This window comes from Eptatretus burgeri, chromosome 5 (genome assembly GCF_056783735.1).
Source record: "Eptatretus burgeri isolate ZD-2024b chromosome 5, Ebu_testis_v1, whole genome shotgun sequence".
Classification (NCBI taxonomy): domain Eukaryota; kingdom Metazoa; phylum Chordata; class Myxini; order Myxiniformes; family Myxinidae; genus Eptatretus; species Eptatretus burgeri.
In genome coordinates this window covers 91,865,886-91,880,663 of record NC_140965.1, presented here as the reverse complement: position 1 = coordinate 91,880,663, position 14,778 = coordinate 91,865,886, and the positions used below count along the sequence as shown (strand labels likewise).

General features: G+C 41.6%; 1 protein-coding gene across 17 annotated transcripts in view; it reads left to right on the top strand.

Moving 5' to 3' along the window:
• Positions 1–14,222, top strand: part of LOC147026954 (signal peptide, CUB and EGF-like domain-containing protein 2) — a 506,981-nt gene extending 492,759 nt beyond the window's left edge. For 10 of the 17 annotated variants that reach the window (XM_085882882.1, XM_085882881.1, XM_085882887.1 and 7 more), the window contains 3 exons: positions 11,843–11,995; positions 12,270–12,349; positions 12,424–14,222. In XM_085882882.1, coding sequence (XP_085739008.1) covers positions 11,843–11,995; positions 12,270–12,349; positions 12,424–12,576 — 386 coding nt within the window. In that variant the 3' untranslated portion in view covers positions 12,577–14,222. The remainder of the gene's footprint in view (positions 1–11,842; positions 11,996–12,269; positions 12,350–12,423) is intronic. The other 7 variants (XM_085882877.1, XM_085882880.1, XM_085882878.1 and 4 more) reach the window with 1 other exon arrangement.
• Positions 14,223–14,778: the final 556 nt, after the last annotated feature.

The following is a 14,778-nucleotide window of genomic DNA, read 5'->3' as shown; positions in this document are numbered from 1 at the left end:
TTCCCCCAATTATTGCCTCATTTTTATCTGCACTGGCTTGAAGATTTTCTCATTTTTGCAATTTCCACAAATCTTACCAAATCCTTTATTGTGTAAGTTTGCATGTTGTGCAAGACCATTGCTTTCGTGTAGCGTGGTTTTTAGTTCTGTGTAGTCCCAGTGGGGCTCCATAGTCTGTGCCAAAGTCGTCATATTTTTTAGTAAATAATTAAATATTGTAAAAGATTTCCCGCCCGTCGGCGTGCGAGCGACCGCGTTAAGCTAATAGCGGTCGCTTCGCCCACCGAACGGACAATCCAGTAGCGGCTTTCCGGATCAACGCCGGAAACCAGCCATGGGTGTGTTTTTAACCATACCACAACCTTGTCTACACTCTACCCGCGCGCAACAGGGTCCGATCGCCAAATCTTCAATTTACCTAATTATTCGCGCGGGTAGGTTACCAAGAGATTGTACCTCAACGGGACCGCTTGGAAACGAGCAGCTTAAGCAGCTCGCTTCCTTTTGGGATAACCAAGCGGGGTATTATCGCGCAGTCCCGTTGGACCCGATCACTTTACCGGCTATTTAAGAACCAACTATATTCCGAGTGCAAGATGCGGCAGTTCAATGAGGGAATGGACGCAACAAACAGGTTTACATTCACACAAGGACATTTATTTGCACACATATACGGTCAAAGAAGCAATGCAGATATACACAAGCATGCAATGGGGGGGAGGGACAAGACGCGAGCAAGACAAAGACTACAACCGTCTACTTATTATGTACAGTCACTTGCACTTAACAGCAGTTCCTACTTATTAGATGGGCCCACGGACACACGTACGCACACACACACACCCAAGAAATGGTGGCAGAGGCCTTTAATAACGGGCTCCAGCTAGAAGGACAGGTGAGCTGAAACCCAGAACCTATCTGGAACCTCTCCACCTCGTGTGGTTTTCAAGTTGCCCGGAACCGGGGTCCAGCGAGAGCGAGCTGGACCCAATCGCCGTGAGCCGCGATCCTTCCTGTCAATCCCGCGAATCCTCCCGAGCTTCTCAACACGTGCTGGTGAGACGAGGAGCCGATCCTTCCCGTCAATGCGTCGCTTCCCCGAGGAACCACCTCCAAGAATAGGTCGATGAGTCGCACCTAGCCGGGAACCAAAATGGAGAACAAAGAGCTCCACGAACCGAGAAGAAGAAGCCACCACTCGCAGCTCGAGCCGAGCGACCAGCTCAACTCTCTTCCAAACAAAGCAGCTCGAAGCAAAAAGCTTTCCCGAGCCAAGCAGAAGCCGAAGCTCACGGAACCATCAAAGCAAAAAGCCTCCTCCTGAGCCAGGCCGCAGCCGAAGCTCACTGAGCCAGCCGAAGCAAAATGCTTCCGAAGGCCTCAACCCTAATGCAAGCCAAGCAGGACCCGACGGTCTGCTGAACGACTACTCTCTGCCGAAGCAAAAAGCTTACTACTCAACTTCCCACACGAACAAAGAAAAGATCTCCTCTTATCCTTCTCCGCCCCCCTCCCCCACGCCCGGCGTCAATCATTCCCTCATGATCCATGCCCCTGCTCAACCACGGGTGGGAGGGAGTTGTTGACATCATGAATCACGGGACGGCAGGGTGGTTCTTCCTCTTCGCAGAAGAGGGGGAGGGATGTCTCCATTGTTCGTTCCCTAACTATTAAATCGATCCACAGCGCATCTAATTGATTTCTGGACATTTAAACAATGAAAGGTGAGCTATCTAGGGAAGAAGCACTTATCGACATAGCTGACGAAAGGAACCTGTATGTTGTGTGCAATCAAATTCCAAATTCGTAACAATATTATTACCACTAAGTGGTAATAGCAGTTACCGTAGTCAGGGATCCAGCCCCATGATTTTAAGATGGACCGGACACCACTTCCTATACTTTGCAGGCCTCGTTTTTTTTTTTTCGTTTGGTGTCTCAGGATGAAGAATCAAGAGGCCTGCTCAGGCATCTCGATTGCAAACACATCACAAATTGTATTTGAACATCGGTACCCACCAAAAATGAGTGTGATTTTCGGTATCACTAATTTTTCAGAAAATGTTTCATAATTTCCTCAAATGTCAAGTTAGACAGTTAATTTCAACCCGTAGTAAGACTTTGGCATGATCTTTCATATGCTGAGGCCAAATGTGTCAAGTTTTGCCAATTGGAGGTTGAAAAAATGATTTTTCAGTCCAAATTGCCTGCAAAATTTGCTAAATCAGCAATAAATATTGTTCTCATTTGTCTTAAAATCAATTAAACAACTAATATTATTATTATTATTATTATGTTGTCAAAGGAACATAGTAGATGCAATAGGGACCACTGGTCGTCATTATAAAAATATTACCGAATATAAATACATGTACATGTGTTCATACACATACATATACATGTTATATACATGTATATACAATGAACATTATTTTGCAGATAATGGTAAACCACACTTTTTTTCTTGCTAGAATGGTGGTTTGGATGTGCACGCAACATGAGCAACAGGTTTCTAACACATATTTATTACAGATTATGATCGTTTAGACATTATTATATGTATATCAGGTTGTGTGTTGCATAGCAGTACTACACTCCACAGACACATACTTAGTACATCATGAATCTACCAATTGATCCGGAAGATGGGACCCGCGATTACAAGTATACAGTTAGTTAGATTGTGAATAAAATAATTAAGAACTAACACATCTATTGATTTAACATGCATATGCCTTCATGTGAATGAACATTTAAATTATATACTTGCAGGTGTGAACAATGGCTGAACTTAAACGCAAGATAAAACAACAGTCCACTGAGTTGGTCGATGTGTGATCTGCCAGCAGTCCTCGGCTGAGACAGTACAGAAACTAACCGAGAAGGGATTCCAATCATTTTTATATGCAGTAACCCACCGACTCGATGATACGGCGCTCAGATTGCAAGATGAAATCACTGCAGGCGAGGAGGATTTTTTGTCTAATGGTCCATTTTGTCATGCCAAGTGCCGAAATGCCTACACAAACAAAAAAAACGGTCGCACAGAAAATGAAGTCACATGTATCCAACACAAGTGAAGAAACCGACGGCGGCGCATTGTCCTCCTACATAGACGGCGCATTGTCCCATGATCCGAACGACATCACCTTCTTAAGTTCTCTGCATACAAGTACAGGGCTTGGTTGTCAGACAGTGGGGCCTCCCTTCCCTGAGCTCTTCTCGATCAACATCTATCAAAAAGAACATTGAGCACTACTACAGACAACATGGTTCACCCATCATGATCATACCACAGAGAGGACAATCCTCTATAATCTGTTCATCAGATATGTCAATAGGATATCTTCTTGTGAAAGTCGCCAGTATGAAAGATGAAATAAGTCCCGAAGAAAGTGCTGATGAGAGTGAAGACGACTCTACTGAATCAAACGGTATTCGTGAAAGGAATATCACCTTGTACCTTTCTGCCAAGTCCTTACAAACAGATATCAAGGCGACAGCTTCGCAGCTAAAGAAAAACAGAAAAGAAGACATCGACACATCTATGCAGATAACATTTGACGCTGCGAATGAACTTCTACCTGTATCGCTGTATAACCATGTGGCCTGGCTGATTACTGATGCAACACCTGAACTTACAGACCCTAACACGGGAGTGCAACTGAAGGAGCGGGAACGCAAGAAAGTCCTCAATTTGGCCCAAGATATCAGTGCAGCTGTGGCAAACACTCCAAATCCAGAGCACATTGGATCAGCATTACATGTATTGAAACAAACAAGGAGTAAAGAGATCATAACAATGATGAACCATTTTGGAAATAGTATTAGCTATCAAGACGCACAGAGGTACATCACCACTATGGCACAACCCACTGATGAACCAGAACAAGACAAGCCATTAATCCCATATAATTTAAAAAGTGGACTATTCACTCATTGCGCCATTGACAACTTGGATTTTCACGAGCACACTCCAGATGGTAGCACAATGCATGGGACAACGCACAACAACTACCAATATCCAAGAAATATGGATGATCTCTCAAGTACCTATGCTTCAGTACCATTAGCTAAATCCAGAAAAGCTTCTTGTACAGGGATTCAGCCCTTCCATACCAAAGACAGTGGTTTGACCTTGCAAAATCGACAGCATAGTCGTTCTATGAGTGGTGTAAGCCTGACACACGAAGAACATGCAACTAATTTATTATCAGACCACAGTTTCTTGGCAGTTGATACAAAACGACTGTTTTCAAACTGTTGACCATGACAGCATCATCTCATGGAATGCCTTTCATGCCTTTTGGTGGAGGAGAGCACATCACAGACATTGATTGGGTATGGGCCATTCTTCCCAGAATCTCCAACAAAACCTGATGTCATTGAAGCTTCAGTTGAATACTGTATCACAGTCACACAAGCACGAGGCCAACAGCATTGTGTACTGACGTGCGACCAAGCCATATACGAAATAAACCTCGGACTTCAAAAGAAGAAGCCAGATAAATATAAACATCTGATACTACGTATGGGGGGCTTCTATATAGCTAGCAACTTCCTCGGAGCTCTTGGAAAACTCTTTAAGTCCTCTGGTATTGAAACTCTCATTGTGGAAGCCAAGGTGTTTCTCGGTGGAACCATGAACAAGCTCATGGCTGGCAAGGACTACAAGATGGTACGATGTCATACTCTGGTGATGTCTACTATGCTGGAGCTGTACTGGGAAGCTTTTGAATCATGGACTCTGGACGAACCTGGTGTTTATCTTGATGTGATGGCCTCACTCAACGCAGCTATTCGTAAGCTAGCAGAAGCAGTAGCCCATGAAGACACCACAGCTGCATTGCAGACACAAGCCGAGATGATCGCAGTTGCAGTTGATGTTCAAAAGTTGTTGTCGGATTTTGAAAATACACTGTGCAACTCACCTACAGCCAAGCTTTGTATTATGTACATCAACATGGTACTCCTCCTCAAACGTTATATAGCAGTAGAACGAAAAGGGTGCTGGGAGGACCATCTCACTGAGGTCGAAAATATGCTACCTCACTTGGTTTCGGCTGGTCACATTTTTTTTTCAAAAATCTTTATTATATTAAATTTAATTGTATTCACTATTTTAGGGTAGGTAATTGGCTAACAAATACATATATATATATATATATACACATGTTAAATGAATATTAATTGACCCTACTGTATCTACTAGAAGTTATTTTGAGAGCACAAAATCAAGTTTAAGATGAATGAAAACATATTTACTGCTGATTCAGCTATTTTTGGGGGTCAATTTGCACTGAAACTTAATTTTTTCAACCTCTAATTGGCGACATTTGACACGTGACCTCAGCATATGAAAGACCATGCCAACGTCCTTACTAGGGGTTGAAATCAACTGTCTAACTTGATATTTGAAGAACTTATGAAACGTTTTTTGAAAAATTAGTGATACCGAAAATTGCACCCATTTTTTGGTGGGTACGTATGTTCAAATACAATTTGTGAAATGTTCGCAATCGAGATGACCGAGCAGGCCTCTTGATTATTAATCCTAAGACACTAAACTAAAGAAAAAAATGAGGCCTGCAAAGTATAGGAAGCGGTGTCTGGTAACTCCTAAAATAGCGGCCTTTCTGAGTTTGGATCCCTGACTCCCATGAAGCGGGGTTAAGCAATTGGTTCACTCTGTCTGTCTTTAGACATCAGTCTATGATCGAGGAACTACTTAATTTCAATGGAATTTTGTATTTTTAACCCTGTACAGAACACAAATCTGAGCATGAATTGGAACGCGAACCTGCAGTTTAGCAGATCGTATGGAATCTCATCCTGATCGCGCATGTGCACAGAGGACTACGGTAACTTGTTTTAGTCTGTCTGGCAGTCAAACAAAATTGAAAATCATTCCAAACAGGAAACGTACTGTTTTTAGGGACGTCATAAAGGCCACAAACAACAGGCCGAATAAATAATTTAACGTGTTAAGTAAGGTGGTGTAAAAGACGGTGCATCAACGGTGGTAAACTAATGGGGAAAAAAAATTATATAGCCTTTAAAACCTATATTAGCCCCCGTTGGACTTAGTCCGAAATGGGGGCTTATGGATTTGGTCTCAATTTCCGTGTGCGTGTGTGCGTCCGCAACCATACCTCGGCCATGTCTCGGCCGATTTTATTCGCACTTGGCACAAAGATGACACATGGAGGTATACATATTCAGGTTACATTTTTTTCGACATCAGATCCAAGATGGCCGACTGGCGGCCATTTTAATTGTAAAAAAATTAACCCGGTGTCCAACATGCCCTCAACCATTTCTGAACATGTATTTACTGATGTCGTTCAAACTTGGCACACAGATAATGAATGATGGCTGACATATGCATGTCATTTTGTTTTCGACATCAGATCCAAGATGGCCATCTCGCGGCCATTTTGTTACTTAAATATGTCCCCAAGCATTTCTCAGACATGCATGATCCGATTTTGTTCAAATGAGGACCCAATGGCATACACTTGCACCTAGCTTTATTTTGCGATCTGATCAAAGATGGCCAACTGGTAGACTGGCGGCCATTTTCATTGTAAAATAACCCGATGTTGAACATGTCCTCAATCATTTCTCGGACATGCTTTTACGGATATTCTTCAAACTTGGCACACCGATAATGAATGATGGCTGACATAAGCATGTCATTTTCTTTCAACATCAGATCCAAGATGGCTGACTGGTGGTCATTTTGTTACTTAAATGTGTCCCCAATCATTTCTCAGACATGCATGGTCCGATTTTGTTCAAACTTGACATGCACAGTACATGATAGCATACACTTGCCCCTCACTTTATTTTGCGATCTGATCAAAGATGGCCGACTGGTGGCCATTTTAATTGTACATAAATATGGGCTTGCTCTTTAACTCCATCCAGCAAAATTACTAAAACAATTTGTGCTATGACATTTTTTGTCTGTTTTACTTGTTTTATTTAAATTTAATTATACACTTGAATACTGTGGAACACAAATTGCTGTCTTGCCACTTCCACAAACCTCCAATTTTGCAATACTTGGACAAAATATTATGCCATCTCACCCAATCCAATGTGCCTCTCGTGCTTTCAGCGTTGGGGAATATCAATATTCAGACAAGATGGTTGCTTGAAAGAAATATAAATTGTGCTCGGAAACCCAAAACAAGAGTTTAAAAGACTTGCCATTTCCCATGTCCTTTTTCTTCAAGACTATGTTGGGTAAAATGTTCCATGAACGCTCTAGTTGTAGTTTTTAGTTGGTCTCGCTCCAAAGGGGATGCAAGACTTGCAATTTGTGCGTTGCGTTGCGTGGCGTTGCGTTGCGTCTCTTCATATTTTCACTTTAAAAATGGTTTTCTCTGCAACGGCTTGTCCGATTTATGCGAATCTTTAAACATAGGAGGGGCACCCAGTGGGGATATTTTATTGCTTGCTCTGACATCATAGATCACATGGTATGGCAGCCATATTGCATTAAGGGAAAAAAATTGGACGCAATTCTATCCAAAACTGCTCAACGAAAAAAATTGAAACTTGGCATATGTCATCAACTCCCCATGGGGTATATAGGGTGATGGTGATGACATAAATCAGTGAAGTGGCATTCCAGCCATAATTGCTTGAATTGACATCATATAATCATGGATGATACGGGTATTACTTATTTATCCTCTTCGTCCCAATGAGACGTAAAGCTGCTTAGAGCTTTCGACATTTATCTCTACCCTTAGCTACATTCTGTGCCTCACACCATGATAGACCCATCTCCTCCAGATCAGCTACCATAGTCCTACACCAAATTGTTTTTAGCCTGCCTGCTTTCCTCCTTCCTGACAGTGTTCATCCCAAAGCAACCTTGGGGATTTCGTCCGGGGACATTCTAAGCATGTAAATGTACTTCTGAGGTGATTGTGTACAAATAATGCTTAGTTTCTGTGTACAAATGTACATCTGAGGTGATTGTGTACAAATGATACTTAGCTGTCTGATGTTGGCTTAATGGTTAGGGTGGTGGGCTTGGGATCCTAGGGTCCTGAGTTTAAATCCTGCTTGGCTGTTGAATTAATACCAGGTGTGGTTGACTCAGCCTGTCATCCTTCTGAGGTTGGCAAAATGAGTACCAGCTTACTGGGATGATTGAGCCATTTGAGTATCCTGCGTTGAAGTCGTAAGCCATCCAGGATTGTGCACAATAGCCCAAGAGACTGCTTTGGCAGTACCAATGCTCTGTACAGATTATTATCCCAATGGATGGATGGATGGTCAAACCATTGGAGGTGGCAACACTTCATTTCAAGGGCAATGCTGTGGCAACGAGTTTTTTCATGTCGGCCTTTGTTGGATATCTTATTGGGTAAAACTATGTGGCAGATTTTCCTCAGGCATCCATTGTGGAAAGACTCTACCTTGATACGAGTATATGGGCCATAATAGCAGTGCGCTATAATATTGGCGTGTTCAGTTAATGATGGTTCAGAATGAATGAACATGCAAGGCGAGACTATGTGCTCTACGAGTGCCATTGTAGTTATTATTTGCAATCGTCCTCACGCTCATTGAAATGTTAATTTTTTAAATGGGGATATCTTTTCTTGATGTGATCATCCAACTTGGACTCGTGGAAGCCATCATTTTAGTGCACGAAATACCATCTTTCAGCGTACGGCTTCAATTCAGGCAATCACCATTTGGTTGTCGAGGGAGTCATGCTCCACTTGTCCGGCGTTGTCTGAACAAGCGAAATCTGTACTCCCCCAGCGTACGTAAGAATGTTAAACAAATTTTTCCTTCATGACATCTTTTCCAGTTCATGATTTAAAACCACACAGCACATGTAGTGAATGAATAATTGTTTTTAGGACAATTTATTGAAATAAATATTCATCATTCACTGAGCTGTTCATCTGCAAAGACTTTTGTCATCGGTAAATTCTGGTAATTTCATCGGTAATTTCCAAGAGAATAATTTCCAAAAGGAATTCAAAATAATCATTAAATGTAAACAAATAGATATTACTATTATATTGAACAAAATTGTTTCAGTTGTTGATAATACAGCCAAAAGTCAATGCTTTTCAAAACTGGGGAGTTACTCGAAACCTTTTCCCACAAAATCTTGAGAAAACAGGACATGGGTGGGGTCTGCGAGCAGCAAATTTAATTTGTCAAGACGATGTAAAAATGTTGTAATATTTTGTCCAAGTACTGCTAAACTGAAGGTTTTTGAAAGTGCCAATAAGGTGATTTGTGTTCTACGGTGTTCAATTATATAGTTAAATATATAATTTTTTGTACACATAGTTGAGGCTCGTTGAAGACCTCGTCCTGTGAATGGAACTAGACATGATAGACAAAAACAGGATACAAAACATGCATGGGGTGGGCAAAATGGATCCAAGGAGGGAAAATTGGTAGGAGGGATTTGGGCAGGGTTAACGAGGGCAGAAAAAAATCATGGTTTAGAAATCGGGACGATCTGAGATGGTGGTAAACGGCTGTCTTGAAGTCCTGGAGGGAAGAATTTGATTGAAGAGGATGTGGAAGTCGATTCCACAGGCAGGAAAAAAAAAGAGGAACAAATGAGTGGAGGTGGGAAGTGATCCTGGATTTAGGTAGTTTCACCAGAAGGGGGTTGTTGATGATGGACCGTGTGAGCCCTGCAGAAACTTGAGGGGGTAGGGAAAGCACAGAAAGAGTAGGGGATGCAAGACCAGCAAGGAGGTGATAGAAAGGCATAGAGACCACCTACTTGTCTGCGATGGCGAAGTGATAGGCCCATAGACTCGGCTTTATCACGGGTGATTCCAATGATCTTGAAGGTCTTGATTTCCATGACGTCAAGATGAGCAAGATGTGAGGAAGGGGAGCCAGCCTGGAGATGAGTGCAGTGCTCCATCAAGCTGCTGATGAAGGCCTTGTAGGTGGATAGAAGTTCAGGAGTGTCAAGGAAGGACTTTGTACAACGGAGAATGCCCAGTCAGCGGCTGGCTTTGGAGGCCAATTTTTGAATTGTCGTTTTCCCAAGAAAGACCATGGCTGATCGTGAGATCCAGGAGTTTGAATGACTGAACTTCCTCAAGTTAATTATTAATAAACAGGGTGGGGCATTTATATCTGACACATTTGCAATCTTTATAGCCGGAAGCAGTCTTGGCATAACTAATTATTGTTTTCTTTATTTTACAGACAATACCTTAAAGTTTTTAATGATGGAGCACTTTAAATGCAATGAGCATTTTTTGTTTTAATTTTTTTAATTTTTTTTTAATGCAATGAGCATGCCAATTTCACAAACAAGGTCATCATGACAGAGGAGGCACACTTTGATTTGGCAGATTTAACTCCACCAGATTTCTTACTATGGGGATTTCTGAAGGGCAAAGTTTATAAGGAACATCGATCGATGAATGGAAGGCAAACATCACTGCAACCATCCTCTCATTTGATCAAGAGACATTGCTTGCGGTAATGAACAATATGATGATCTGCTGTCGTGAATGCATGAATTTGAAAGGGGCCCATTTGTCTGATGTCATTTTTAAGAAATAAAGAATCAAAATTGATTTTTAAAACTTAAAGTATGTGCCTATGTTGTATAGAAATTTTATTTATTTGGTTTAGAAACAAAAAAGTTATAAGGATAATAAAACTGTCAGATATAAATGCCCCACCCGATAGTAGAGAGGAGGATTTGCAGAAAGTCCTTTTGAAGAGGGATAGTGAGAGTGTGATATTTGTTAGGATTGTAAGACATATTCCAAGTGTTTGAATTGACATCAAATACAGATTTTAAAGGTTTGAGAGAAAAAAATTGTTTTGGAAGTTTACCACCATTGATGCAGCATCTTTTACACCACCTTATTTCACGCGTTGCATTATTTCTTTGTGCTTGTTGTTTGTGTCCTTTGTGATGTCCTTAAAAACAGTAAGTTTCCTGTTTAGAATGATTTTCAATTTTGTTTGACTGCCAGACAGGCAGACAGACTAAAAAACGTATCTCATTCCTCCCTGTGCATGCGCAATCGGGATGAATTCAGGGACAAAGTACTGCTAAATGACAGGTTTGTTTTCAGAGTCATGTTCCGATGCATGTCCAAAATATAACATTCAATTGAAATTACGTTGTTCCTCGATCATAAACTGATGTTTTTAGACAGACAAACAAACAGAAAGACAGACAAAGTGAACCAATTGCTTCACCCCACTTTTTGCTTCACGAGCATTGGGTAATGAGATTAATAATGAGAAAAAGACTGATTGGTTATCAGAAAAGTATTGTTGCAATAAATGTTTGGTTGAAGCATAAACGGGACTTATTGAATGCAGAATGAAAGCATGGGAGCTGACAGGTTAGCCGAGAGGTATGTACACTCACCTCTCAGCTATTTAACCTGAGTTTGAATCTCGGCCCAGCTATAAGCTATTATGTTGGTGTTTTACAATCAGGTGCTGATAAATCAATGTGTGCGCCGTCCCACAGATCGGCGTTAACCTGGGTGTCCCATCTGCTAGCATTCATTGGTGGATGTTAAAGATCCCCCAATGTCCTTGGCGGAGCATAGGTGAACTATCACCAGCACCCTGAACAAATTACAAAATTCCTCTCACCTTCAGGTGAACGTCAGGCCTGGCCAGCCGGCTCATGCAAAGCTTAGGCCAAAAACGTTCTCCAGGCCGACCCTACAAGAAGGTGGGAATAATTGGGGCTGTTTAAGTAGTAGCAGCAGCATTAGTATGGATGATGTGAAGTGGAGTTTTGACATGGACGATTTAATGGCATTTGTATTGACTCATCTGGGTGTCTCTCCAGCCTCACCATTCTCCGTGACCACGTACGAGACATGCCAGATGTATGAACGACCCCTTGCATTCACATCACGTTCACGCAAGCTGTGGATCCAATTCAAATCCAATGAAGGAAATAGTGCTAAGGGCTTCCAGGTGCATTACGTCACATACGATGGTAAATAACAGCAATGACTAACTTTCCTTGTGTATTGTACTTAAGAGTGAGTAACGAAGTTTGGGTTAAGCAACCCATTCTTTTGACCATGCATGTTTGCATTTGGATAACCATGCATGTTCACGATAAATGAACATCGAAGTCGTTTTCATTGTCAATATTTATGACTGTTAAAAGATTTAGGATGCTGTTCAATGCTCTTCTTTGTTGAGGTCCTATTAGCTTGCCATCGATAACGAGAGAAAAATTGGTCGTTTCACCTGTTTTTAAACAGAGGATTATCAAGAGTTGATCGAAGATATCGTAAGGGATGGTCGGCTATACGCATCAGAAAACCACCAAGAAATTCTCAAGGTTAGTTGATAGAGCTGCAAGAAAGATTCACAAGGTACGTTTGAACCATGACTCATACCCTACTTCTCTTTCAGGACAAGAACTTGATCAAGGTTTTGTTTGAGGTGCTCGCCCATCCACAGAATTACTTCAAATACACGAAAGCCGATTCCAAGAAGATGTTCCCCCAGTCATTTATCAAGTTTCTGCACTCAAAGGTGTCTCGCTTCCTCAGCCCATACAAGTAACGCGCCAGCCGGCACAGAGTCTCCTTCATCCAGAAGTGACACTCGAGCTCTTTCCACTGCAGAGAATGTTCAACGGTGTAGCTAACAGCAGAAGTTTGTTGGAACTTGCTGTGATTCCTCCGTTTCTCTCTCTCTCTCTTTTTCCTTACATCCTTAATAGTCAAAATTCAATAGATAGCATGAAGACTTCCAGCTCGCCTTTTCGGCAGCCCGCCGCAGACGAGTTCTCCTCCCTCCAAATGTCATCGACAAAAGACGAGGATGAAACATAAGAATCCACCATTTTTAGTGATCATTGAACTTGCAGAATGTTTTTCGTTTTTTTTTTTTCCCTGAAGCAAAGATACTGCTGTAAGAAGATGTTAAGGCACTCTTGACTTGTTTTAAGAAGAAGAAGAAGAAGAAGAAGAAGAAGAAGAAGAAGAAGAAGAAAAAAGAAAAGAAATGCACTACTGTATTTAACAGAAACCTTAATTATGCGTGTGAAGGTCCACACGGTAATAGGTTCTCACCACCATTGGTCTTGGTCTTTGACCGAAAGAGACTACTTAAAACCGTGAAGATGGAGTTCACAGAAAGCCGAGCCATGTTAGTCCTACATGATTTTGAATTATGTATTGCCGGGGGACGTTAGAGGCCACTAAATGCTTTATACTAATGCCAAAGTGAAATTATCCATCTGCTGTTGGGAAGGTTGCACTTGAAAATGTGTTTTGACTTCAGCAGCTTAAAAAATCCTTCCAAATGTTTTTTTCGAGTTTTGTTATTAATTCGGAGTCACAACGTTTAAACGAAACATTCCTTCACAAAGCAGTTGGACTACCTGGAAGCAGCTTCTGGCATCGACAACGGCGGCCTTCGCAAGGGGAGATTGGCACCTGCCATCCGCAGATGCCGGGGCAACGATGTGTAGCTGCCACACTTTGATTTACCATACTAACACTACTCCCTGTACATGAAATTGCAAAGTAAATGCTTAGAGATAGCGTTTAAAACATGTTGTACTCTTCCCACCCGACCTCCCACCCTCTTCCGTAGTTACTGCTGCTTTGTATCCGTGCTTTTAACCAAAACCTGTATATTATGTAAAAAAAAATTAAATCTTTCACCAAATATTTGTAACTTAAATATTGTAATTCGGGTGAGCTTTAGTCCGCTGTATTTCCGTCCGATTCCTAGTCGGTTTCATACTTGTGTTGCGTGCTCGGTGCTGAGCGATGTCAAGAAGAGCTGAAACCATTTAACACTTCATACTTTTCCAACTGTGCCTCAATGTACTTCCCATTGCAACTGCTTTGCAGTACCAGTAACATTTAACAGATAATCATTTACTACATCCTTCTAACATTATATTATAGTTTTGTAAGCTTGACCTGCTGTTTATTGTAAAACCACAACCATACGTGTAAGTGTAATTTACCTTCATAGAATGTTTATGGCTTACAGCAAGGTTTTGTTTTGTTTTGTTTTTTTAACTGTGGAAGTGAGTGATCTCTGGTTATCAAATGACAAACTCCAAGCAAACTTCAGCTTAATGGAAAATGGTTAATGTGAAGGATCCTGCCTGATCTATTGTAAAGGGAGCCATTTTGCATTTTTGGCATTAGTAACATTGTACTCAATGCAATAAATACGTCTTGAAATGACTTGGGGTTGTCCATTGCAAACGAGTAATCCACTGCCTCCACTACTCACTAGCAACACCATCTGCACACCATGCTCCATTCCAATGAGTTTCAAGGATAAATAATCGATTAAAAACTTTTTTGTACTCTTTGCCTACTTTAGTTTCACTGCCATTTTGAAATTTACCATGATCAATACATTAAAAAGGTTGGTTGGATAAACCAGAGGAATTAACACTTACCACCACGTGAGCTGTCTTGCCTGGGTTTGAATCTGGACCCAGCTCGAAACTGTCATCCTAGTGTTTCACAGGCAAAGCGATGTGTGCGTGCGTGCGTGTACCGTCCCTTGGATAGACATTAAATTTGTCATCGCATCAGCTGAGGCTGGAGGTTGGCAAGCTCAAGGATGAAAGAGTTGTTGAGTTTGCGAACGGTTGAGTGGGGGTCCATGGGAGCTAGGTGTTTCAGGGGATCCAAAAGAGTTGAGGAGTGCCTTCAAGATGACCATTCTCAATGTTACCAGTGGGTGTCTTGGAACACACCGTCAGGCGAAGAGGAACTTCGTTTCCCAAGG